The sequence below is a fragment of the Pristiophorus japonicus genome, chromosome 5, assembly GCF_044704955.1.
Source record: "Pristiophorus japonicus isolate sPriJap1 chromosome 5, sPriJap1.hap1, whole genome shotgun sequence".
In the NCBI taxonomy this organism is placed as follows: domain Eukaryota; kingdom Metazoa; phylum Chordata; class Chondrichthyes; family Pristiophoridae; genus Pristiophorus; species Pristiophorus japonicus.
The window spans coordinates 92,550,540-92,577,479 of NC_091981.1; the positions used below are offsets into that span (position 1 = coordinate 92,550,540).

The window sequence follows — 26,940 nt, forward strand, 5'->3', positions numbered from 1 at the left end:
TTTCTTTTAAAAATAATTACTATTAAATAACTATGTTTCTTAAAAAGTAGGGCCTTGAAATTCTTCTGTGGGAAACAACCACTTAGCAAGTGCATCTGAAATTCCCATTCCTGTTGTTTTAACAAAGGCTTTGATCTTTTTAAAATAAATGGTTAAAATACAGATAGAGGAATTTCAGATAAATATGCTAAGTTTTCTACCCTGGTATTCTACAAAGTAATTTGAAGGCCTACATTTCTGAGCATTAAACTAGGAATAATTCTACCACAGGTTACTGCTTCAGCAATATACAGGCGAATTTTAGGGCCTCCAGAGTGCTCTGATATCATTCAGCTCAAGTAAAAGCAAATAGATTTTAGATGTTTAGATGATAAATGTTTTAATCCCTCCCACACCTCCTATATCTTCCTGTTTCTCCTTTCCTCATCTAAAGGTGCTCACTTGTACTAGGGTACAGATCCACAGATGACAGCATCCCTCCCACACTTTGCCCAACTGGCTATTCTTCATGTGAGCACCTACATAGATGCCAGGCTCCTCAACCATGGGGAGTATTACTGTCAGGTCCAACTCTGCTAAGAGCCGACATCCATAAGGATCAACGGATAGCAATCTGGAGTAGGAAACCCTACATTTTCTTTCCCTCTGGGGCACTAAAACCAATTGCAGTGTCCCAGCTGCTATCCCATCTGGGATCATAAACCAAGGATCATATCTGGGTTTCAATATTACTTCAGGGATTTATCCATCAGAGAAACAGATTTTTTTTTAAATTCATATGTTGCACCAATTAATACCACTAAAACACTAAAAAACATTGGATAGCCAGGTCCTGACTCAACAATCCCTGGTGATGATTTCTTAATAAAAAACTATTGCTTCTAGAAATGCACACACTCCTCTTCCCATACCATAAAGAAATTATTTAGGCAAGTAGAACGCTATATACTAAAAAGGATAGACGATGATGATGTAATATAGGCACTGTATTCTAGAGACTGACAGCCATAATCTTCAAGGGTGTGCATTTTCATAATTAGTTGTGACTAACAAATAATTAGTGGGTAATTTTAACTGTTAACGATAATGTAAAATGGATGGTATCAGATCAGCTGTCCATTATGCATCTCTCCTGATTTTCCATCACATTGCATGGAAATGAAAATCAGGGGAGATGTATAATGGCAGTAGATCCAATATTACCCGTTTTACGTAGTCACCAAAAGTTCAAATTACTTTCCTGAGGTACAGTGTGGATGAAATAAACTACAAAGTCCTCCAATGTGGTTTAACATCACTTCCCATAGTTTTTATAACATGGTTGACATTAATTTGAGCCATTCTTTGAGTACATGGTCTACACATATCTGAATAATTAACTTGCCCAAGCTCCTCTCATGGTATTGCATAGCTGGAAATCTAACGGGTGCTAATTTTACTAGGGAGGCTAGTATTACAACGGACAAGTAAGCCACAGATCACATTAACTATATTTTATGACACTCTGATATTAAGACACTAGGTTGTATTGTTTTATTTGCTTCCGTTATGGGCAAGTACTGTGTTTATGATTAGGTAACTATTTGTTTAAAGCTTGAACTAGATTTCATTCAGTATTCTGGTCCCAAGGATCACCTCTGCACCAATTAGGTTCATGCCCCAGGTAGTATCTGTTTACCTGTCTTGATGCACGTGCTGGTTCTCATTGCCAGAAAACAGTCACCAGGGTTTGCAGTAAATTTTTAAAGCTAAAGCAATCCTTAGGTATAAAATTGGGTGAAATGGATGTGCCAGGAGCACAGATTCATAAAATCTACCCACAAAATTCATATTGAACGAAAGTACTTTTTACACTGAATATGACTGAAGTAACTGCAGCTATTTATAATAATCTCTCTCTCTCTTTAAGCTGACATAGCCAGTCATTGTACCTTTTTGTTTCTCTCTAGTGTTCCCGAACATGTGGAAAAGGATGGAGGAAGAGGACTGTTGTTTGCAAGAGTACGAATCCTACACCAAGGACTCAGATCCTGCATGGTAGTGCTTGCAAGGCAGAACCAAAACCCAAAACCCAGGAAACCTGCCTGCTGAAACGCTGTAATAAACATCGCAAAATGCAATGGTTTATATCTACATGGGCTGAGGTACAGAAACCAGTTTACTTTTAAAAGACAACAGTAATTTATTGATCAAATAATAATATATTTTCTGATCAGTAAGAAACCTTTGGCGTTGTTATCAATTAGGTTAATTTAGGGTTAAGTCATGGCAGGAGAGCCCAGACCCATGTCATGCTCCGCCTGTGCTATGTGGGAAATCAGGGACGCTTCCAGTGTCCCTGACAACTACATGTACAGGAAATGTGCCCAGCTGCAGCTCCTGACAGACTGCTTTGTGGCACTGGAGTTGCACATGGATTCATGCATTCACACGATGCTGAGGATGTCATGAATAGCACGTTTAGTGACTTGGTCACACCGCAGATAAAGGTTACACAGCCAAATAGGGAATGGGTGACCATCAGGCAGAGCAGGAGCAGGAGTAGGAAGGTAGTGCAGGGGTCCCCTGCAGTCATCTCCCTCCAAAACAGATACACCACCTTGTACTGCTGGGGGAGATGGCTCATCAGGGGAAGGCAGTAGCAGTGAAGTCCATGGCACCAGCGGTGGCTCTGCTGCACAAGAGGGCAGGAAAAAGAGTGGGAGAGCGATAGTGATAGGGGATTCTATTGTAAGGGGAATAGATAGGCATTTCTGCAAACGAGACTCCAGGATGGTATGTTGCCTCCCTGGTGCAAGGGTCAAGGATGTCTCGGAGCGGCTGCAGCGCATTCTGGAGGATGAGGGTGAACAGCCAGCTGTCGTGGTACATATAGGTACCAACGATATAGGTAAAAAACGGGATGAGGTCCTATAAGCTGAATTTAGGGAGATAGGAGTTAAATTAACAAGTAGGACCTCCGGTAGTAATCTCAGGATTGCTACCAGTGCCATGTGCTAGTCAGAGTAGGAATTGCAGGATAGCTCAGATGAACACATGGCTTGAGGAATGGTGCAAGGGGGAGGGATTCAAATTCCTGGGACATTGGAACCGGTTCTGGGGGAGGCGGGACCAGTACAAACCGGACGGTCGGCACCTGGGCAGGACCGGAACCGATGTCCTAGGCGGAGTGTTTGCTAGCTGTTGGGGAGGGTTTCAACTAAAAAGGCAGGGGATGGGAATCTATGCAGGGAGGCAGAGGGAAATAAAAAGGGGACAGAAGCAAAAGGTAGGAAGGAGAAAAGCAAGAGTGGAGGACAGAGAAATCAAGGGAAAAAATCCAAAAGGGCCACATTATAACTTAATTCTAAAAAGGACAAAGAATGTTAAAAAACAAGCCTGAAGACTCTTGAGTCTCAATGCGAGGAGCATTCATAATAAGGTGGATGAATTGACTGCACAGATAGCTGTTAACGGATATGATGTAATTGGGATTACGGAGACATGACTCCAAGGTAACCAAGGCTGGGAACTCAACATCCAGGGGTATTCAATATTCAGGAAGGACAGACAGGAAGGAAAAGGAAGTGGGCTAGCGTTATTGGTTAAAGCGGAGATTAATGCAACAGTAAGGAAGGACATTAGCGTGGATGATGTGGAATCTATATGGGTAGAGCTGCGGAACACCAAAGGGCAGAAAACGTTAGTGGGAGTTGTGTACAGACCACCAAACAGTAGTACGGAGGTTGGGGATGGCATCAAACAGGAAATTAGGGATGCGTGCAATAAGGGTACAGCAGTTATCATGGGTGACTGTAATCTGCATATTGATTGGCCTAACCAAACTGGTAGCAATACTTTGGAGGAGAATTTCCTGGCGTGTATAAGGGATGGTTTTCTAGACCAATATGTCGAGGAACCAACTAGAGAGCAAGCCATCCTAGACTGGGTCTTGTGCAACGAGAGAGGATTAATTAGCAATCTGGTCATGCGGGGGCCCCTTGGGGAAGAGTGATCATAATATGGTTGAATTCTTCATTAAGATGGAGAGTGACACAGTTACTTCAGAGACTAGGGTTCTAAACTTAAAGAAAAGAAACTTTGACGGTATGAGATGTGAATTGGCTAGGATAGACTGGAGAATGATGCTTAAAGGGTTGACGGTGGATAGGCAATGGCAGACATTTAAATATCACATGGATGAACTACAACAATTGTACATCCCTGTGTGGCGTAAGAATAAAAAATGTAAGGTGGCTCAACCGTGGCTTACAAGGGAAATTAGGGAAAATGTTAAATCCAAGGAAGAGGCATATAAATTGGCCAGAAAAAGGAACAAACCTGAGCACTGGGAAAAATTTAGAATTCAGTAGAGGAGGACTTAAGGGTTTAATTAGGAAGGGAAAATAGAGTACGAGAGTAAGCTTGCAGGGAACATAAAAACTGACTGCAAAAGCTTCTATAGATATTTGAAGAGAAAAAGATTAGTGAAGACGAATGTAGGTCCCTTGCAGTCCGAATCAGGGGAATTCATAATGGGGAACAATGAAATGGCAGACCAATTGAACAAATACTTTGGTCCTGTCTTCACTAAGGAAGACACGAATAACCCACTAAAATACTCTGGGACCAAGGGTCTTGCGAGAAGGGGGAGCTGAGGGAAATCCTTATTAGTCAGGAAATGGTGTTAGGGAAATTGAAGGGACTGAAGGCCGATAAATCCCCAGGGCCTGATAGTCTGCATCCCAGAGTACTTAAGGAAGTGGCCCTAGAAATAGTGGATGCATTGGTGGTCATTTTGCAACATTCCATAGACTCTGGTTCAGTTCCTATGGATTGGAGTGTAGCTAATGTAACCCCACTTTTTAAAAAAGGAGGGAGAGAGAAAACAAGGAATTATAGACTGATTAGCCTGTCATCAGTGGTAGGGAAAACGCTGGAATCAATTATTAAAGATGTAATAACAGCGCATTTGGAAAGCAGTGATCGGATCGGTCCAAGTCAGCATGGTTTTATCAAAGGGAAATCATGCTTGACAAATCTAGAATTTTTTGAGGATGTAACTAGCAAAGTGGACAAGGGAGAACCAGTGGACGTGGTGTATTTGGACTTTCAAAAGGCTTTTGACAAGGGTCCCGCAAAAGAGATTGGTGTGCAAAATCAAAGCGCATGGTATTGGGGGTAATGTACTGACGTGGATAGAGAACTGGTTGGCAGACAGGAAGCAAAGAGTGGGAATAAACGGGTCCTTTTCAGAATGGCAGGCAGTGACCAGTGGGGTGCCGCAGGATTAAATGCTTGGACCCCAGCTATTTACAATATACATTAATGATTTAGATGAAGGAATTGAATGTAATCTCTCCAAGTTTGCAGATGACACTAAGTTGGGTGGCAGTGCGAGTTGCGAGGAGGATGCGAGGAGGCTGCAGGGGAACTTGGACAGGCTAGGTGAATGGGCAAATGCAGGCAGATGCAGTATAATGTGGATAAGTGTGAGGTTATCCACTTTGGTGGCAAAAACAGGAAGGCAGATTATTATCTGAATGGTGACAGATTAGTAAAAGGGGAGATGCAACGAGACCTGGGTGTCATGGTACATCAGTCATTGAAGGTAGGCATGCAGGTACAACAGGCAGTAAAGAAAGCAAATGGCATGCTGGCCTTCATAGCGAGGGGATTTGAATATAGGAGCAGGGAGGTCTTACTGCAGTTGTCCAGGACCTTGGTGAGGCCACACCTTAAGTATTGTGTGCAGTTTTGGTCTCCTAATCTGAGAAAGGACATTCTTGCTATTGAGGGAGCGCAGCGAAGGTTCTCCAGACTGATTCCCGGGATGGCAGGACTGACATATGAAGAAAGACTGGATCGACTAGGCTTATATTCACTGGAATTTAGAAGAATGAGAGGTGATCTCATAGAAACGTATAAAATTCTGACGGGATTGGACAGGTTAGATGCAGGAAGAATGTTCCCGATGTTGGGGAAGTCCAGAACCAGGTGTCACAGTCGAAGGATAAGGGGTAGGCCATTTAGGACCGAGATGAGGAGAAACTTCTTCACTCAGAGAATTGTGAACCTGTGGAATTCTCTACCACAGAAAGTTGTTGAGGCCAGTTCGTTGGATATATTCAAAAGGGAGTTAGATGTAGCCCTTACAGCTAAAGGGATCAAGGGGTGGAGAGAAAGCCGGAATGGGGTACTGAAGTTGCATGATCAGCCATGATCATATTGAATGGTGGTGCAGGCTTGAAGGGCCGAATGGCCTGCTCCTGCACCTACTGTCTATGTTAATAGAGCTCCTCCTCGTAGACTACTGATGTACTAACAATAAAAGGTCATGTGGTTGGGTCATGTGACACAGTTCTTGTTAGGAGCCATCTTGTAATGTGAGTGCTTGTGTCGTGGTGTCTAAAGATATCACAACCAGTAATGATAAAACATATTTCTTCCAGTGGCCTTGCACTGCTCCCTGCCAAAAACAGATAGGGACCTAACTCTGGAGTTGTAATGCAACCACTTTGCAGCAACACTAAAGTTAGAATATAAATGCACAGAATAAAGAATGAAGCATGTAAGGTCTCTAACTAACTGAATCTTAAGATAAATCTCTAATTTTGACAGACCTTGCATCGCCAGCAAAGTCTCACATACAGACAGAGCTTATTGAATAATCACAGACAGCATGCTATCATTTTCCAATATGGGGGTCAGCCATTTAGGACTGAGATGAGGGAACATTTCTTCACTCAGAGGGTTGTGAATCTACCCCAAGGGCTGTTGATGCTCAGTTGTTGAGTATATTCAAGACTGAGATCGATAGATTTTTGGGCACTTAGAGAATTAAGGGATAGGGCGGGAAAGTGGAGGTGAGGTAAAACATCAGCCATGATCTTACTGAATGGCGGAGCAGGCTCGATGGGCCTTATGGCCTACTCATGCTCCTATTTCTTATGTTCTTATGTGCTGGCTGCATGCAAAGCCCTACTGGGGAGTCAAGACCTCAAAAACTTTTGATGGTGGTAGAAAACGAGCAATGGTAGATTGGCCAACTTTTCTTTCCATTGAAAAGGAAAAGCACGTGGGATGTATAATAGGCAGCTGATCAGCTATTGTCCCATTTCCACCACCGCCAAAAGCCAAAATCAGCATGCAGTCTTGATTGCACACATCACTTCTCATTCATTGATAACTCTATTCAATAGTTTTCACACACATAGAGAACAAAATAAAACTAAACAGTACCACTTGAATACCAGTCTAACAACAAATCAATTAGGAAACTATGAGATAAAAGCTCCGAAATAGGGTCTGGAAAATTAGAAGCACAGCAAATTAAGTGCATTGACATCCGTGTCCAGTTCTCTGATCTGTGCTCTTATTTTGGGGCTTTAAAAAAGCAGTAATGCTAGAAACGAGCAAAACAAAACTGCTCTCCAGGAATGGAACTTCACTCGCTGGAAGCATATATTGGGAATTCAAGTACACACTCCCACTGTGAAAAGTTCTGTACTGGAGCATGAATTCATAAACACCTAGAGTTGTGATAAAGGATCCTCATCCAAATCATTACCCTATCTTTTTTTTCCTTTACAGAAACTGATGGACATGCTCTGCATTTCCAGCATTTTCTACTTTTATTGCTAAGGAAACTATGGGCCTAAAATACAACATTGATGGGAGCGCAAAATGGGTAGTGGTGGATCATTTGCCTGTTGTACAGCCCACTTTATTTTCCTTTCTATTGAAGCTTATGGAAAGGAAAATAGGGCAGGGCGTATCACGTTTCACTACTGCCCGTTTTGCATCCATGCCGAAGTTGAATTTTGCCCCATGACACGAGACAATTTCAAATTCATCAATTTACTAGTATCTGACTTCAAAGTTTCAATGATAATGTTCTTCTGTTTTTTTCTTCTTTGTATGTTTTACAGTGTTCTGTAAGTTGTGGTAAAGGGATTCAGAAACGGCACTTAAAATGTGCAGACAAAGACGCTTCTGGAAAATACAAAGAATTTGCTTACAAAAGATGTAATCACTTGCCAAGACCTAACCTGGAGCTGGAGAGATCGTGCGTTCTAAGTGCGTGCCCAAAACGATCAAATGAGAGGGACTTCAGCAATGCACTTGCGAGCTGGTATGCCTCACCTTGGTCTCAGGTAGGAGGATGTTGCAGTTATTCTGTCTTGAATTTATGTTCAGTACTCTTATAACATTTGTTCAATATTTTTCAGGAATAACGTGGAAGGGTAGTAACTTCAGCCATTGGTTTGAATACCATAATTGGATTTTATTTTTATAATATGCAGTGATAGTCAACTAAAACCCAAAATTTATGGGAGAATCTTACCAGCAATAATACATTTAAATGTTCAGGCACATATAATTAGGTTTAATTTTAAGGTTACAATTACACTGTACCAAATGTTCTCAGATCAATAGATGTAATATCCATTTGCAACTGACAGTACCTTGTTTATGCTGAATGGCTGCAATGGGAATGTCAGATTCAGGAGAGAACTCTGCTCCTGAATTTGGAAGACCTACTTTCTCAATACATTTAAATAAGCTCTGGGTACACTTACAAATTGTCCAGGAGGACTTATGGAGCACTTCCCGGAGCCCGGCTATGACTGCTCTGGGATGATAATCCATACAGTGTCAAACCCAAGCACTGTGAAATTGCTTCTTCCAGTGGCCTTGCACTGCTCCCTGCCAAAAACAGATAGGGACCTAACTCTGGAGTTGTAATGCAACCACTTTGCAGCAACGCTAAAGTTAGAATATAAATGCACTCAAGGACTTTCTTCCCATGGTTTCTGTGGAGTCTTTAGGACTCATATTTTTCAAGGATTTAAATGATAAGCAGTCAGAATGAATTATTTCAGGGGTTTAAATAATTAGCAGTCAGTATGAATTGCATCAAGAAAAGCAGCTTAGAATAGTTGCTAAGATTGACAATGATACTGACCTGAACTTAATGTTAGTACATACAATTAATAACCCAAGAGAGTTCAGTGATTTTGCCATCTACTAACCGACAAAATTGAGATTGAGGAAAGCTCTTTGTCCAAATGCACACTTTCAGGGTAGGGTCTTGCATCATGAGAGAACATTTTGAGAAATCTCAGCCTGGCTTCCCATGATTTTTTTCCATAATAGAACATTATAGGGAGCACATCTACAATTTCCCAACAAGCAAGATTGCACGCCCACTGTTCATTTGGAAAATCAAACTTCTACAGTGTATCTGGCTGTGGACTCTATATCCCATGGAGATGATATGCCTGAACCCCAAAAGTAGTTAATCAGAACTCCTTAATTATTCACACATTTCTATAACTCCTGTATTCAGACCTGGCTTGTTGCTCTCTACAACCAACTCCCCTCCCTCCCCAACCCCAGCAGCACACGAGCCATTGTGTCCCATGAGATATTTAATAATCTCAATCTATATTTATCCCTATAACCTCTAATCCAATTCACAATCAGATATTTATCAAATGCATTTTTGAAGAAGTTATCTGATACAGCATCAACTGTTAATTTATAGGATTGTGTGTTTCATATTTCTGTTACTCTATGGCAAAAAATAGCCAATTTACAGGGGAGAAGGGGAACAGCCAGAAGTTGTGGTCCATGTGGGAACCAATGACATAGGAAGGAAAGGTTGAGTTTCTGCAGTCAGAATTTCAGGAGCTTGGGAGTAGCTTAAAAAGCAGGACCACAAAGGTAGTAATCTCTGGATTACTCGCAGTGCCACACACTAGTGAGTCTAACAATAGCAGGATAAGACATGTGGCTGGAGAAATGGTGTAGAACAGATTCCTGGGGCATGGGGACTAGTTCTGGGGTAGATGAATGGGTTGCTCAACAGAGCTGAGACCAATATCCTTGCTGTGAAATTAACTTGAGCTGTGGGGCTGGGATAAAACTAATTTGGTAGGGAAAGAAGCGCCAGGATGAAACATTAGAGAGGAACAAGGTGTACATAGGATTGGAAGAGACAAATAGCACCAGAGTAAAGAATAGTTCCGAATTATGAAGGATCAGACAAAGGGTAAATTCAAAGCACACTAAGATGGATTTGGAGTGCATGATCATAAATGCATATAACGGGGTAAAAACAGTTGGTGAACTGCAGGCACAAGTCGTCACATGGAGCTTATGATATAATGACAATAATAGAGACCTGGCTCAAAGTGGAGGATTGGGAACTTAATGGGCTAGAATTCTGGGGTTTAGCACCACCCATTACTGCCAGATTTGGGGGCGGGGGGGGGGAAATGGCCGCACATCCTGCGGTGGCCAGCAGTGCTGCCGATGTTGGCACGTTAAAATTATTTAGATGATGCAGATCATGCCGTCAATGAGTGTGCAACACTCACTTGACACCCGATCCGCGAGTTTCAACTCCGCCACTCTACTTACCGGCTGCCTTAAGTGCGACCAGCTGAGCAGCGTTGAAAAGCAGGAAGGAGGCTCCAACAGTGGTATTTAAAGGGATCATCAGCAACAATTTGTACCTAACATGTTTCTGCAGCTTGACTGGCTTTGTGCAACTTTCTGCAACTACAGCAGCTTTATAAACTTCTTTCAGATTCTAAGGTAACGGGGAGTGTTGTTGCAAGTGGAGGACGCCTTCATTCTGTTTAAAGGCATCTGCTCACAACACTTGCTCCCAGTCATGGAGGCTCTACTGGAAGTCCCCCTCGCGCTTGAGTATCTTAGGAAGAGGGAACGGAGGCAGCAAAGATGTGAGCAGAAGAGGAAGGAGGGCGGCCATCATCAGGAGGTCTTACCCACCTAGGGTCTTCCGAGAGCACTTTTCTTATATCTACCTAAGCTAGGAGCACTATATTAGAAGGCTCCGCTTAATCAATGAGGTGGTCACAGAGCTCTGCCACTTGCTGCAACCAGACCTGCAGCCCAAGAGCAGTGTGACCACGGCCCTCCCAGTGGCAGTCAAGGTCATCATGGTCCTCAATTTCTTCGCCAGCGAATCCTTCCAGTCTGCAGTAGGAGACATAGATAGCATCTAGCAGTTCGCCATCCTTACTGCATCCGGGAGGTCACTGAGGCTCTCTACACCAGGAGAAGGGACTACTTTTTTTTCTCTCTGTGTAAGGAGACGCAGGACAAGAGCGCTTGTGGCTTTGCCAGGAGAGCAGGTTTTCTCATGGTGCAGGGCACCATCGACTGCACCCACACGTCTTTGTAGAGGCCGCATAACAATCCTGAGATGTTCCGTAACTTCAAAGGCTACCATTCACTTAATGTGCAGTTGGTGTGAAACCATGCCCAGCACATCATGATGGTTAGTGCCCGCTATGCTGTCAGCACGCATGATGCCTTCATCCTGCATTAGTCCGGTGTACCAACAATCTTAGAAACATAGAAAATAGGAGCAGTAGTAGGCCATTCAGCCCTTCGAGTCTGCACCGCCATTCAATATGATCATGGCTGATCCTCTATCTCAACACCATATTCCCACTTTTTCCCCATACCCCTTGATGTCTTTTGTGTCTAGAAATCTATCTCCCCCTTAAATATATTCAGTGACGGCCTTCACGCCTTCTGTGGTAGAGAATTCCACAGGTTCATCACCCTCTGAGTGAAAAAATCTCTCCTTATCTCGGTCCTAAATTTCCGACCCCGTACCGTGAGACTGTGACCCCTTGTTCTAGACTTCCCAGCCAGGGGAAACATGCTCCCAGCATCCAATCTATCCAACCCAGTCAGAATTTTACATGTTTCAATGAGATCCCCTCTCATTCTTCTAAACTCTAGTGAATACAGGCTTAGTCGACCCAATCTCTCCTCATACGACAGTCCTGCCATCCCAGGAATCAGTCTGGTGAACTTTCGCTGCACTCCCTCTATGGCAAGTATATCCTTTCTTGGGTAAGGAGACCAAAACTGCACGCAATACTCCAGGTGCGGTCTCACCAAGGCCCTGTATAACTGTAGTAAGACATCCTTGCTCCTGTACTCAAATCCTCTTGCAATGAAGGCCAACATACCATTTGCCTTCCTAACTGCTTGCTGCACCTGCATGTTTACTTTCAATGACTAGTGTACAAGGACACCCAGGTCCCCCAGTACATCGACACTTCCCAAGCTATCACCATTTAAATAATACTTTGTCCTTATGTTTTTCCTAACAAAGTGGATAATCACATTTATCCACATTATACTGCATCTGCCATGTGTTTGCTCACTCACTCAACCTATCTAAATCGCCTTGCAGCATCTTTGCATTCTCCTCACAACTCACAATCCCACCTAGTTTTGTGTCGTCAGCAAACTTATGAATATTACATTTAGTTCCCTCATCCAAATCATTTATATATATATATTGTGAATAGCTGGGGCCCGAGCACTGATCCCTGTGGTACCCCACTAGTTATTGCCCGCCACCCCGAAAAAGACCCTTTATTCCTACTCTCTCTTTCCTGTCAGTTAACCAATTTTCAATCCATGCCAGTACATTACCCCCAATCCTATGTGCTTTAATTTTGCGAACTAATCTCTTATGCAGCCACCTCAGCAAACTCGAGGGTGGCTGCTCAGAGAAAAGGACTATCTGCTCTCCATCCGGCTGATGACTCCCCTCCGCATCCCCACCATTCATAGAATGAAAACCACGCTTTCACAAGAAACATCATCAAGCAGACCATTGAAGCAATGGTTCCATTGCCTTGATGATTTGTGAGGATCCCTCCAGTACTCGGCAGAGTGGGAGTCCCATCACAGCATCCTCATGCACACAAAGCTGAAATGAGAGCAACCACAGAAGATTCCAAACAAAATTAATAAAGTTATCAAATATCAATTTCCACATATGATATCTACGTTGTGCAATCCCTTAGTGCCTGTCACTTGGGTGCCCTTTCCTGATCTAGTGTCCCCAGTGGCTGCAGCATGGCTGATGGAAGGCTGCTGTTTCAATGGGGGAGACTTCAGATGGTCTTACAAGACAACCTCGAGCAGCTCAGGCCCTAGAAGGCTCGGCTGTAGACTACACCACCTCGGCATGGGTGGCAGCAGTCTGGGCTGGCTGGCTGGCTGACAGGCAGCCGCAAGGGCAATGGTGGAGTGGCAGTGATGGGAACAGGAATGCTGTCATCCTGTCAGTCCCAGTCCACTGACCCACTGCTACTCCCCTGGGGTGGCGCCTCAGCATTCCTAGCAATCTGTTGGAGCACAGATTACTGGGCTGCTGCGACTCCCTGCAAGCCCCAGTCGACAGTGGGAAACCCAGCCACGATGAGAGCAGTCCGAGCTTGGGTGGCAGCAAGCTGAGATTGCAGGACAGCAGTCTGCGCTTCTGCTGCAGCACTAAGATGTTGGGTTGCTTCCGCGTGCTGCAATGGCAGGCGCAACACGCCCATCTCACACAGCATCTGGGTCGATATGGTCTTTTTTGAAATTTTCCATAACTTCCAGCCTGGAAATCCTGGGCTCCAAGCTTTGCACAAAGCTACGTGCAATGTTGGAGGTGGACTTTTCCATGCTCTTCGACATTGCCGAGAGGCTCTTGGGCTCCCTTGCCATTGTAACATTTCGGTGTGCATGCCCATCATCCTTCTTCTGAAGGCTGCCCCATCGGCGTCCTCATCTGGGTCCTGTGCAGCAGAACTCATGCACGAACTCGCCCTCTGGAGAGCTGGCCCCCAAGCTACCCTTTCCCCCTGGCTTTCCTGTAGCCCACTTGTGCCCACTGCCTCACCCTGTACAGATCTCGCTTCTACACTAGCCTCTAAATTGCACACAGTGCCGGTTTCTGAGCTGGAGTCTGCGAATGACAGTGCAGTGACGCTGTGAATTCTTCTCCCCTTTCCCTCTCCTCCATTGCTTCGGGGACAGGCTAGCCTGGTGCTTGTTCTTGATTAGCTGAAAGCAGAAAGGCACAAGAGTCAGGTAATGGTTGCAGGGTGGGTGGAAAGAAAGATATGCAGGCATACAGCATCAGCAGCTTGTAAGTGAGAAGAGATTGTGGGATGAAGTGTAAGTGGGATGTGAGAAGAAGAATTCGGCATGAGCATACCGTTGTTATTCCCAAGGGCTTCAACCTCACCGGTTGCCACAGCCTCCATGATCTGCCGCCCAATGATTCCAGCACTCGCTCCTCCAGTTGGCTCAGGTCCTGGATGGCAGCTTTCCCCCCCCCCCCCGGCCTGTCTGCCGCTGCTCCCTCCTGTTATGCGCGTCCTTGGCCTGCAAGAGATAGATAAATGTGTGTATGAGTGTGGTGCACTGTGTTTGGGTGATGTGCCTCCATAGTTGAAAAGCTGTCAGTGTGTGCAAGGTGTGAGATGTGGGTGCGTGTTGCAGAGGTGGTAATGTTTTGAGGATCACGTGAAGCTCTGTTTGTGAGGTCTGAGTGTTGGTAGGTAAGTGATGATGGTCTGGTGATTGTGCGTGAGGCTTGTGGTGCAGATGTTGGGATATGGCATTTGCTGAAGCCTCCATTCATCTTGACCTGCCAAGTGTGGTCATTAAACTTCTTTCGGCACTTGATCGCCAACCTGGGGTCCACAGTATTGGCCATCACATAGGCAGCTATCTCCTGCCAGAGCCTTCAAGATATATGGGCTGAGGGCTTCCTGCCGGTCTGTGGGAAGATGACAGCCCGTCTCCTCATTACGGCCACCACCAGTGCCTCGAGCCACATCTAAAAATCTGTGGGCTCTCTCCCTGTGCTGAGGTTCAGCCATCTGCTTTCACTACTGTCTTCTTCCAAGTGGATTGATAATGAGGCGCTGCAGCATCAATGCACCTCCCTTTTAAGTACTGAATAAAGCCTGTGCCAAACATGACTGGAAATTAGACTGGGCCTGATATTGGCCCACTTGTTGAGTGGTAAGCCAATGAACAGCAGTTTTAGCACTGAGATCAAGACTATAATCATGTTAATAAGGACTGAGCATGAATTTTGCGTGCTACCTAGACCAGTTAGACCTGGCACAGCTTAACATCTTTGGGCCATGACACTGCCCGTTTTGTGGTCATATCTAATTTTTAGCTCACATTTTTGGCTCCAAGGTATTCAAGAAAGATAGGGAAGGCCTATATTGATCAAAGAAACTATCATAGCACCGGAAAGGGCTGATGTAGCTGAAGGGTCAAAGACAGAGGACTAAAAATTGGATTTACTCCCGAAATCGGGTGCAGGTATCTTCGTGCTGCCTGCTAATTAAAATGATTGTGACCGGCAGCCTAGCGCTAAATGCACTGCCGAATGACTGCACGGTCAGCAGGAGGCCCAAGTTTATGTGAGGCTAGCACCAATTATTGCTAGCCTGCACTTCTTAATGGCAGCCTGCACCTTTAAAGGGGAGGTGAATGCTGGCTATAGCAGGTGATACAACTGGCTGGGGGACAGAGTGCAAGCAGGATCAAGATATGCTGATGGCACAACAGGAGAGTGAGCGTGCTCCAAAGTTCTCCGATGCAGCACTTGAGGACTTGGTGCAGGAGGTGAACAGGAGGAGAGAGGTCCTCTATCGACAGGGTGCCAGGAGGCCCTCCAGGCAAAATCAGGAAAAGCAATGGGAGCAGATAACTCTTGTGGTCAATGCCAGCAGTGTAGCCCTGAGGACCTGAATGCAGTGCTGCGAGAAGTTTAATGACCTCACATGAGTGGTCAAGGTCAGTGAATGCATCTTCAAATGCCATATCCTTATAACTGAACCACCAATCTCACACACTGCTCAATTTACCACCCCTTTGACTCATCTACCAACAATCTCTATCAATCACAACTTATACCTAACATTCATAGCATCACCTAATCCTCACACACTTAACACTGATAGAAATCTCACACCCACATCTCTCAACTTGCACACACTGCCAGCTATTCAACCATGACAGGCACATCACCCAAATAAACTGTACAACACGCACTGACACACTTCCCTCTTTCACATAATAGGAGGCAGCAGGGGCTACCCGAAAGGGAACTTTACGCTGAACGAGGAGACGGTGCTGCCCGTTCTTAGGAGAGACCAGCAGAGGGGCTGAATGAATTGAATATGACGGTATCCTCATACCTAATCCTCCTTCTTGCATCCCACTTCCCCCTCATTCCACAATCTCTTCTGATGTACAAGCTGTTGTCTATCTGTAAAGCATGCACTCCCATGTTCCACCACCAGGGAGCTCATCCCCTGAAGTCCCAAGGGATCCCAGCATCCCTTGGGAGCACTGTATATAAGCCGGCCTCTAAGGCCTGTTCCTCACTGTGGAGTGTCTGATTAAAGACTGAGGTCACTGTTACTTTAACCTCCCTGTGTGCAGCCTCATCTGTGTTAGGAACACAATAACTGGCGACGAGAATACGAATCCAACGCAAAGATGCAGTAAACTGTGGGCATCCTGGAGAAGTTCTCAGCGGGTGAGGACTGGGAAGCCTATGTCGAACGGCTAGACCTGTACTTTGTAGCCAATGAGCTGGACAGAGAAGGAAGCGCTGCAAAAAGGAGAGCGGTCCTTCTCACAGTCTGCGGAGCACCGACCTCCAGCCTCATGAAGAATCTTCTCGCTCCGGTGAAACCCACAGATAAGTCATATGAAGAGCTGTGTACACTGGTTCGGGAGCATCTTAACCCGAGGGAGAGCGTGCTGATGGCGAGGTATTGGTTCTACTCGTGCCAGCGATCTGAAGGTCAGGAAGTGATGAGCTACGTCGCCGAGCTAAGGCGACTTGCAGGACAATGTGAGTTTGATGGCTACTTGGAGCAAATGCTCAGAGACTTTTTTGTACTGGGCATTGGCCATGAGACCATCCTACGAAAACTTTTGACTAGAGACACCGACCCTCAGTAAGGCCATTGCGATAGCATAGGCGTTTATGTCCACCAGTGATAACACCAAACAAATCTCTCAGCACACAAGTGCTAGCAATGTTCATAAATTAACTGGAACTGTGTTTGCGAGCAGCAATGCACAGGGCAGAACCCACGAGTCTGCAACTGCCAGCAGGCCTCGAGTGACCCAGATGACTCAGAGTCCGCAACAAAGAATGAATACAAGGCAATTCACACCTTGTTGGCGTTGTGGAGGCTTCCATTCAGCCTATTCATGCCACTTTAAAGGGTATGTTTGCAAGAGTTGTGGAACAATGGGGCACTTCCAACAAGCTTGCAAACGAGCTGCAAGCTCTGCAAAACCTGCTAACCACCACGTGGCAGAGGAAGATCGGTGCATGGTGGGTCAAAGCAATTTCAAGCCTCAGAGAGAGGAGGCAGATGCTTAAGTACACAGGGTGCACACATTTTCGACGAAATGTCCACATATAGGGCCCAAGTTTCCACATGATTCGCGCCTGATTTTTAGGAGCAACTGGTGGAGAACGGACTATTTTAGAAATCGCAATTCTCCACATTTTTTTTTCTGCAGTTCTAGTCAGGTAGAACAGTTCTAGTTTAGAACAGAATTTTTTCTTCAAAAGAGGGCGTGTCCAGCCACTGACGCCTGATTTGAAAGTTTCCACAGTGAAAACGTACTCCAAACTAAAGTAGAATGGAGCCAGTGAAGATTTTTGTAGAACTGAAAAAACCTGTTCTACACATTAAAAAATCAGGCGCAGGTTACAAATTAGGCATCCAGAATGAGGTGGGGGGGAGGGGGGGGGGAAGGGAACTCATTAAATTCGACAATAAATCCTTATTTATACTTCTACAAATATTATACAAATAAATCCAACCTGAATAAACATTTATAAGCCAAGAAAAGACTAAATAAACCATCTTCCTACCTGTGTGAAAGTGCTTCAGCCAGGGAGAATTCTGCAGCCGTTCGTGCCGCTGAGCGGGAGGGGGAGAGAGAGAGAGAGAGAGGGGAGGGAGAGAGAGAGAGGGGGGGGAGGAGGGAGAGAGAGAGGGGGAGGAGAGAGGGGGGGGGCAGGGAGAGAGAGAGAGAGGGGGAGGGAGGGAAGGAGGGAGAGAGAGGGGAGGGAGGGAGGGAGAGAGAGAGAGAGAGGGATGGAGGGAGAGAGAGAGAGAGAGGGATGGGGGGGAGGGAGAGAGAGAGAGAGGGGGAGGGAGGGAAGGAGGGAGAGAGAGGGGAGGGAGGGAGGGAGAGAGAGAGAGAGAGGGATGGAGGGAGAGAGAGAGAGAGAGGGATGGGGGGAGGGAGAGAGAGAGGGATGGGGGGGAGGGAGAGAGAGAGAGAGGGGGAGGGAGGGAAGGAGGGAGAGAGAGGGGAGGGAGGGGGGGGAGAGAGAGAGGGGAGGGAGGGGGGGGAGAGAGAGAGGGGAGGGAGGGGGGGGAGGGAGAGAGAGGAGGGGGAGGGAGAGAGAGAGGGGGGAGGGAGGGGGGGTGGGTCGGGGAACAGGAGCGCGGGTCGGGGGGAGCGGGTGTCGGGTCTCGGGTCGGGGCGGGGGGGGGGAGCGGGTGTCGAGTCGGGTCGGCGGGGGTCGGTGGGGGAGCGGGTGTCGGGGGTGGGGGGGAGCGGGGGTCTGGTCCGGAGGCAGTGGGGGGAGCGAGTGTCGGGTCTGGTCGGCGGGGGAGGAAGCAGGAGCTGGCCGTGGGAGGAGCCTTCTTCACGCAGCCCCAGTGAGGCCATTGGGCCAGGGCTAGGGGCTGCGTGCTTCGGGCCCCTCCCACACAGTTCGGCGCCTGGAGCTACTGCACTTGCGTGCCGACTGTAGCGTGCATGTGCAGAGGTCCTGGCACTGTTTTCAGCGCCGGAACCTGGCTCTGCCCCCCCCCCACAGCTCGTGCTGGCTGCGCCGAGAGCCAGAGGACCTGTAAGTAGGTGGAGAATACCGAGGATTTTTTTAGGCGCCGTTTTAGGCGCGAAAAACGGGCGCCCAGCTCAGAGGGGCGCCCGTTTCTTTTCTTGTGGAAACTTGGGCCCATAATGCTAAACGTAAAATTGAATGGCTTACCCATAGCCATGGAACTGGACACTGGCACTAGCCAATTCATCATGAGTAAAAAGATGTTTGAGAGATTGTGGTGCAACAAGGCATTCAGACCAGCCCTGAGCCCTATCCACACGAAACTGAGAACATACACCAAAGAGCTCATCACTGTCCTGGGCAGCGCCATGGTCAGGTCACCTACGAGGGCACAGTGCACGAACTGCCACTCTGGATTGTCCCGGGTGATGGCCCCACACTGCTTGGAAGGAGCTGGCTGGGCAAAATCCACTGGAACTGGGATGACATCCGAGCGCTGTCACATGTCGATGAGGCCTCATGTACCCAGGTTCTGAACAAATTTCCTTCCCTTTTTGAGCCAGGCATTGGAAACTTTTCCGCGGCAAAGGTGCGGATCCACTTGGTCCCAGAGGCACGACCCATTCACCACAAGGCGCGAGCGGTACCTCACATGATGAGGGAGAGAGTGGAAATCGAGCTGGACAGGCTGCAACGCGAAGGCATCATCTCCCCAGTGGAATTCAGCGAGTGGGCCAGCCCGATTGTTCCAGTACTCAAAAGTGATGGCATGGTCAAGATTTGCGGCGATTATAAAGTAACTATTAATCGTTTCTCGCTACAGGACCAATACCCTAAGGCAGACAACCTATTTGCGACGCTGGCAGGAGGCAAGACGTTCACCAAGCTCGACCTGGCTTCTTCGACCTACATGACGCAGGAGCTGGAGGAGTCTTCGAAGGGCCTCAACATGCACAAGGGACTGTTCATCTACAACAGATGCCCATTTGGAATTCGGTCGGCTGTGGCGATCTTCCAGAGAAACATGGAGAGCCTACTCAAGTCGGTACCAAACACGGTGGTCTTTCAAGACGACATATTGGTCACAGGTCGGGACACCGTCGAGCACCTACAAAACGTGCAGGAGGTCCTCCAGCGACTGGATTGCATAGGGCTGTGGCTGAAGAGGTTGAAATGCGTCTTCATGGCAACAGAAGTGGAGTTTTTTGGGGAGAAAGATCGTGGCGGACGGCATTCGGCCCACAGACACCAAGACAGAGGTTATCAGGAACACACCCAGGCCACAGAACCTCACAGAGCTGCGGTCGTTCCTGGGACTCCTCAACTACTTTGGTAACTTCCTATCGGGGTTAAGCACCCTTTTAGAGCCCCTACATGTGTTATTGCACAAAGGTGAGAACTGGGTATGGGGATAAACTTAACACTGATAGAAATCTCACACCCACATCTCCCAACTTGCACACACTGCCAGCTATTCAACCATGACAGGCACCCAAACAGACTGTACAACACGCACTGACACACTCGCATACCCAAAAGGGAACATGCGCGCCTGCATAACCTTACGCTGAACGAGGAGACGGTGCTGCCCGTTCTTGGGAGTGACCAGCAGAGGGGCTGAATGAATTGAATATGACGGTATCCTCATACCTAATCCTCCTTCTTGCATCCCACTTCCCCCTCATTCCACAATCTCTTCTAATGTACAAGCTGTTGTCTATCTGTAAAGCATGCACTCCCATGTTCCATCACCAGGGAACTCATCCCCTGAAGTCCCTTGGGATCCCAGCATCCCTTGGGAGCATGTATATAAGCCGGCCTCTAAGGCCTGTTCCTCACTCTGGAGTGTCTGATTAAAGACTGAGGTCACTGTTACTTTAACCTCCCTGTGTGCAGCCTCATCTGTGTTAGGAACACAATACAAGCTACAATTGGTGTAAGCATGCACTGCTTGCTTTCCTCCCTCCCGTCATCACAACCTTACCCTTGTGCATTTCTCCTTTCTTGTTACAACAGTGACTACACTCCAAAAGTACTTCATTGGCTGTAAAGCGCTTTGAGATGTCCGTGGTCATGAAATGCGCTATATAAATCCGAGTCTTTCAAATAGCCAAGAACTGCAACCTGACCAGACACTGGTGGAGGAGCAGCGATTGCAAGAGGAAGAAGGCAGTGATGCATAAGATACAGCACCGTCACTCGATTTCACACTTCCAGCCACTGGCTCAGATACTGACACACTTCGTACTTTAGACTCCGAGCACTGGTGGCCTGCAGGGAGAGAAGGAAGGGCAGGTGCCAGCTCTCCAGAAGGCGAGGTCGCATATGAGTTCTGTTGTACAGGATTCTGATGAGGATTTCGATGGGGTGGCCGACATAACAAAGCTGATGGGTATACATAACAAAATGCTCGTGCATTGGCAGGCCTGCCAGAAAGCCTGAGTACAATGTCAAGGAGCATGGAGAAGTCCGGCACAGGGCTTTGGGCAGAGCTTGGAGCCGATCCTTTCCAGCGTGGAAGGTTGGGCAAATCCATCAGCACACTTGTGCACCCAACCATCATGCAGCATCTTATGACCGATGTCTCAGCTTCCATTGCAGCAAAAGCAAATGCCACAAAAACTGTGTGAGGTTAAGCGAAGGCATTAGCTCCAACGTTGAGGTTGAAAATGGCAGCGTTGGCACCCAATCAGCGTGTATGACATCACGATCTAGGAACTCTACATACTTACGATGCACGCTCCCAACACCGACGCTAACCCCCTCCCCAAATGGCATCCGGCGCGGATTGCACCAGGAGGAGGAGAAAGGTCCTGTATAAAAACAGACAGTAAGAGCTTCTACAGGTATATAAAAAGGAAGTGAGTGGCAAAAGTAAATGTTGGTCCCTTAGAGGATGAGACTAGAGAATTAAAATTGGGAAACAGGGAAATAGCAGAGACTTTGAACAAATATTTTGTATCGGTCTTCACGGTAGAGGACACTGAAAACATCCCAATAATTGATAATCAAGCAACTATTGGGAGGTGGGGGACTTAAAACAATCACTATAACTCGAGATAAAGTACTAGGCGAACTAATAGGACTAAAGGTGGACAAGTTCCCTGGACCTGATGGCCTGCGTCCTAGGGTCTTAGGAAAGATGGCTGCAGAGATAGTGGATGCATTGGTTGTGATCTACCAAAATTCCCTGAATTCTGGAGAGAACATAAGAACATAAATAGGAGCAGGAGTACGCCATAAGGCCCCTCGAGCCTGCTCCTCCATTTAATACGATCTTGGCTGATCCGATCATGGACTTGGGTCCACTTCCCCGCCCCCTCCCCATAATCCATTCCCTTATCGGTTAAGAAACTGTCTATCTCTGTCTTAAATGAATTCAATGGTCCAGCTACCATAGCTCTACAACCCTCTGAGAATAGAAATTTCTCCTCATCTCAGTTTTAAATGGGCGGCCCCTTATTCTAAGATTATGCCCCCTAGTTCTAGTCTCCCCCATCACTGGAAACATTCTCTCTGCAATCACCTTGTCAAGCCCCCTCATAATCTTACACATTTCGTTAAGATCACCTGTCAGTCTTCTGAATTCCAATGAGTAGAGGCCCAACCTACTCAACCTTTCCTTATAGGTCAACCCCCTCATCTCCAGAATCAACCTAGTGAACCTTTTCTGAACTGCCTCCAAAGCAAGTATATCCTTTCGTAAATATGGAAACCAAAACTGCACACAGTATTCCAGGTGTGGCCTCACCAATACTCTGTATAACTGTAGCAAGACTTCCCTGCTTTTATACTCCATTCCCTTTGTAATAAAGGCCAAGATTCCATTGGCCTTCCTGATCATTTGCTGTACCTGCATACTAACCTTTTGTGTTTCAAGCACAAGTACCCCCAGGTCCCATTGTACTGCAGCACTTTGCAGTCTTTCTCCATTTAAATAATAGCCTGCTCTTTGATTTTTTTTCTACCAAAGTGCATGACCTCAAACGTTCCAACATTATACTCCATCTGCCAAATTTTTGCCCATTCACTTAGCCTGGCTATGTCCTTTTGCAGATTTTTTGTGTCCTTCTCACACATTGCTTTTCCTCCCATCTTTATATTGTCAGAAAACTTGGCTACATTACACTTGGTCCCTTCTTTCAAGTCGTTAATATAGATTGTAAATAGTTGAGGTCCCAGCACTGATCCCTGTGGCACCCCACCAATTACTGATTGCCAACCCGAGAATGAACCATTTATCCCGACTCTCTGTTTTCTATTCATTAACCAATCCTCTATCCATGCTAATGTATTACCCCCAACCCCGTGAACTTTTATCTTATGCAGTAACCTTTTATGTGGCACCTTGTCAAATGCCTTCTGAAAGTCAAAAATACGCCACATCCACTGGTTCGCCTTTATCCACCCTGTTCGTTACATCCTTAAAGAATGCCAGAAAATTTGTCAAACATGACTTCCCCTTCATAAATCCATGCTGACTCTGCCTGACCAAATTATACTTTTCCAAATGTCCTGCTGCTACCTTTTTAATAATAGATTCCAACATTTTCCCAACCACAGATGTTAGGCTAACTGGTCTATAGTTTCCCGCTTTTTGTCTGCCTCCTTTTTTTAAATAGGGCGTTACATTTGTAGTTTTCCAATCTGCTGGGACCTCCCCAGAATCCAGGGAATTTTGGTAAATTAAAACCAATGCATCCACTATCCCTGCCACTACTTCTCAAGACCCTAGGATGCAAGCCATCAGGTCCAGGGGATTTATCCGTCTTTAGTCCCATTATCTTACTGAGTACCACCTCCTTAGTGATTGTGATTGTGTTAAGCTCCTCCTCCCCCCCCCCCCGCCCCCCATAGCCCCTTGACTGTCCACTGTTGGGATATTGTTAGTATCCTCTACTGTAAAGACGGATACAAAATATTTGTTCAGAGTTTCTGCCATCTCCATGTTCCCCATTATTAATTGCCCGTTCGCAGCAGACTGGAAAACCGCAAATGTAATACCTCTATTTTAGAAAGGAGGGAGACAGAAAGCAGGAAACTATAGACCAGTTAGTATAACATCTGTCATTAGGAAAATGCTAGAGTCCATCATTAACTAAGTAGTAAAAATAGAAAATGCTGGAAATCTCAGCGGGTCAGGCAGCATCTTCGTCATCGACCTGAAACGATAACTCTGCTTTTCTCTCCACAGATGCTGCCTGACCCGCTGAGATTTCCAGCGTTTCCTGTTTTTATTTCAGATTCCAGCATCTGCAATATTTTCCTTTTTGTATTAAGGAAGTAGTAGCAGGACATTTAGAAAATCATAATGCAGTCAAGCTGAGTCAGCATGGTTTTATGAAAGAGAAATCATGTTTGACAAAATTGCTGGAGTTCTTTGAGGATGTAACAAGTAGAGTGGATAAATGGGAACCAGTTGATGTTTATTTGGATTTCCAGAAAGCAGTCCACACAAAAAGTTACTGCACAAAATAAGAGCTCACGGGGTTGGAGGTGTCGTGAAGTATTAAAAATATAACAATTGACATAAAGGTCCGTAGAAAGAGAAAATAATTGTTTATTAAAACCTGATTAATCAAGGGAGAGCCGGTTGCATCAGTACCCCTAATGGATGCTCGATTCTCCGGTCTCGAAGAACAGCCTGTGCGGTTACATTTTATGCATTCAGAATACAGTCAAAATAATGAAATTACACGGGGAAGTGTTCTATTGGTTATTTTGGCACCAGTCCCTGCCCACCTGCTACTAATACATTGGTTAATACAGCTACAGTGATTTGGGTACTACATTTACAGTAAAATCATTGGTTACAGTAATTTCTAATGATTTCATTGGTACATTCAGTTATAGCCAGTGTTGCTGGGGAAGCCCCCTATCGATTAAGTGCTATGTCTCTGTGAACTTGTTCCCAGGTTTTAATTCTCAGACTAAGGTCCTTCACAAGTACATCTGGCTGTCCTCATCTCAAAGGGACTTTGTTTCTGCAATCTCGTGTGACTCAAACATGGCGGCCTCGTCTCGTTATTTCTGTGAACTGTCAACATTTATCTTGTCTGCGTCTCAGGAGTGTTATCTCTTCAGAGGATTCTTTTGACCTGGCCCCTTGTGAGCATGTTGTTCTTTATTTCAGCCTAACTGCTGGAATGTGGGACTCAGCTATCCCTCCATGAACACACTAAGCCTTTCTTGCTTTATGTTTTAGTTTTACCAAATTACTTTTCCCCTGATTAGGGTTTTCGCTACTACAGGGGTAATATATTAGCATGAATAGAGGATTGGCTAACTAACAGAAAACAGAGAGTCGGGATAAATGACTCATTCTCGGGTTGGCAATCAGTAACTAGTAGAGTGCCGCAGGGATCAGTGCTGGGGCCTCAACTATTTACAATTTATATTAATGACTTGGATGAAGGGACCGAGTGTAACGTAACCAAATTTGCTGATGATACAAAGATAGGTGGGAAAGCAAGTTATGAGTATGACTCAAAGAAACTACAAAGGGATATAGATAGGCTTAGTGTGTGGGCAAAAATTTGGCAGATGGAGTATAATGTGGGAAAATGTGAGGTTATCCACTTTGGTAAGAAAAATAACAAAGCAAATTATTTATTTAAATGGGGAGCGATTACAAAATGCTGGAGGGATCTGGGGGTTCTTGTACATGAAACGCAAAAAGTTAGCATGCTGGTACAGCAGGTAATCAGGAAGGCGAATGGAATATTGGCCTTTATTGCAAGTATAAGTTTATAGAGTATAAAAGCAGGGAAGCCCTGCTCCAACTGTACAGGGCATTGGTAAGTCCACACCTGGAGTATTGCATACAGTTTTGGTCTCCTTATTTAAGGAAGGATATACTTGCATTGGAAGCAGTTCAGAGATCGAGGTCGATTCCTGAGATGAAGGGATTGTCATATGAAGAAAGGTTGAGCAGGTTGGGCCTATACTCATTGGAGTTTAGAAGAATGAGAGGTGATCTTATTGAAACATATAAGATTCTGAAGGGGCTTGACAGGGTAGATGTAGAGAGGATGTTTCCCCTCATGGGGGAATTTAGAACTAGGGGGCATAGTTTCAGAAAAAGGGATCGCATATTTAAAACAGAAATGAGGAGGAATTTCTTCTGAGTCGTGAAATCTTTTGAAGTTCTCTACCCCAGAGAACTGTGAAAGCTGGGTCATTGAATATATTTAAGGTGGAGATAGACAGATTTTTGAATGATAAGAGAGTCAAGGGTTATGGGGAGTGGGCGGGGAAGTGGAGTTGAGGCCATGATCAGGTCAGCCATGACCTTATTGAATGGCGGAGCAGACTCAAGGGGCCAAATGGCCTACTCCTGCTCCTATTTCTTATGTTCTTATGTTATGTTCTTATGAAAGAGTGTGCATGCTGCTCAGATGCCATTTTTGAACTACAACAGCATCTGTTGCCACAACAGGCACTATGCGACCACATTTTTTGCTCAGAATCTATTTGGTTAGAATTAATAGAGGAGCTATTATGTTACTGGGTAATATAGACCACTAAATAATGGGAAGAAGATAAAGGAGAAAATTGCAAATTACAGAAAGATACAAGAACTAAGAGTGGTAATGATGGGGAACTTCAATTATCCTAATATAGCATGGGATAGTAACAGTATAAAGGCAAAGAGGAGGAGGAATTTTTAAAATGTGAACACGAAAACTTTCTTGACCAGTGTATAGTTATAATCTTTTTATGAATAATTTAGTTTGGCGACAGTGGTTAGGAATAGTTGATTAAAGATTAATTCTGTTTTCAATTACATGTTTTCATTGTCTGAGTTTATTTGTACGGTTGTTTTCTCCAAAGAGAAGATTGTCAGTGGCATTGGGTTTTCGGTCGATTATTTGCAATAACAGATTGAATAACGACCACTTTTCAGACCTAACAGCAAAAAGCATGTAGTTCAATGACTGATTTTTCTTTTTAAAATTTTGTTTTCTAGTGTTCTGTTAGCTGTGGGGGAGGGGTGCGAGCCCGTGCAGTGCAGTGTCTTGCATATGGCAGGCCTACCTCAGGGTGCCTTCTGCATCAAAAACCTGTCGCTACAGAGGCTTGCAACACCAATTTCTGTCCTGTACCTGAAAAGAAAGGTGAGAACTCAAACAATATTTTGTACTAATAAACATTTTAAGATTTGCTCCTTGTGGAAATTAAGGTACAATTTTATCTTTTTATATTTTAAAAGTATATTTTAAAGTTAAAGTAACAGTTAAAGGGGAGGGCCGCTGAGAACTCTGCAGCCACTT

At 45.5% G+C, this 26,940-nt stretch overlaps 1 protein-coding gene across 1 annotated transcript in view; it reads left to right on the top strand.

Moving 5' to 3' along the window:
- LOC139264391 (A disintegrin and metalloproteinase with thrombospondin motifs 16) overlaps positions 1-26,940 on the top strand; it is a 469,636-nt gene that overhangs the window by 436,990 nt on the left and 5,706 nt on the right. The window contains exons 20-22 of the mRNA XM_070880768.1: positions 1,950-2,144; positions 7,911-8,135; positions 26,637-26,784. Of these exons, the coding sequence (XP_070736869.1) occupies positions 1,950-2,144; positions 7,911-8,135; positions 26,637-26,784 (568 nt within the window). The remainder of the gene's footprint in view (positions 1-1,949; positions 2,145-7,910; positions 8,136-26,636; positions 26,785-26,940) is intronic.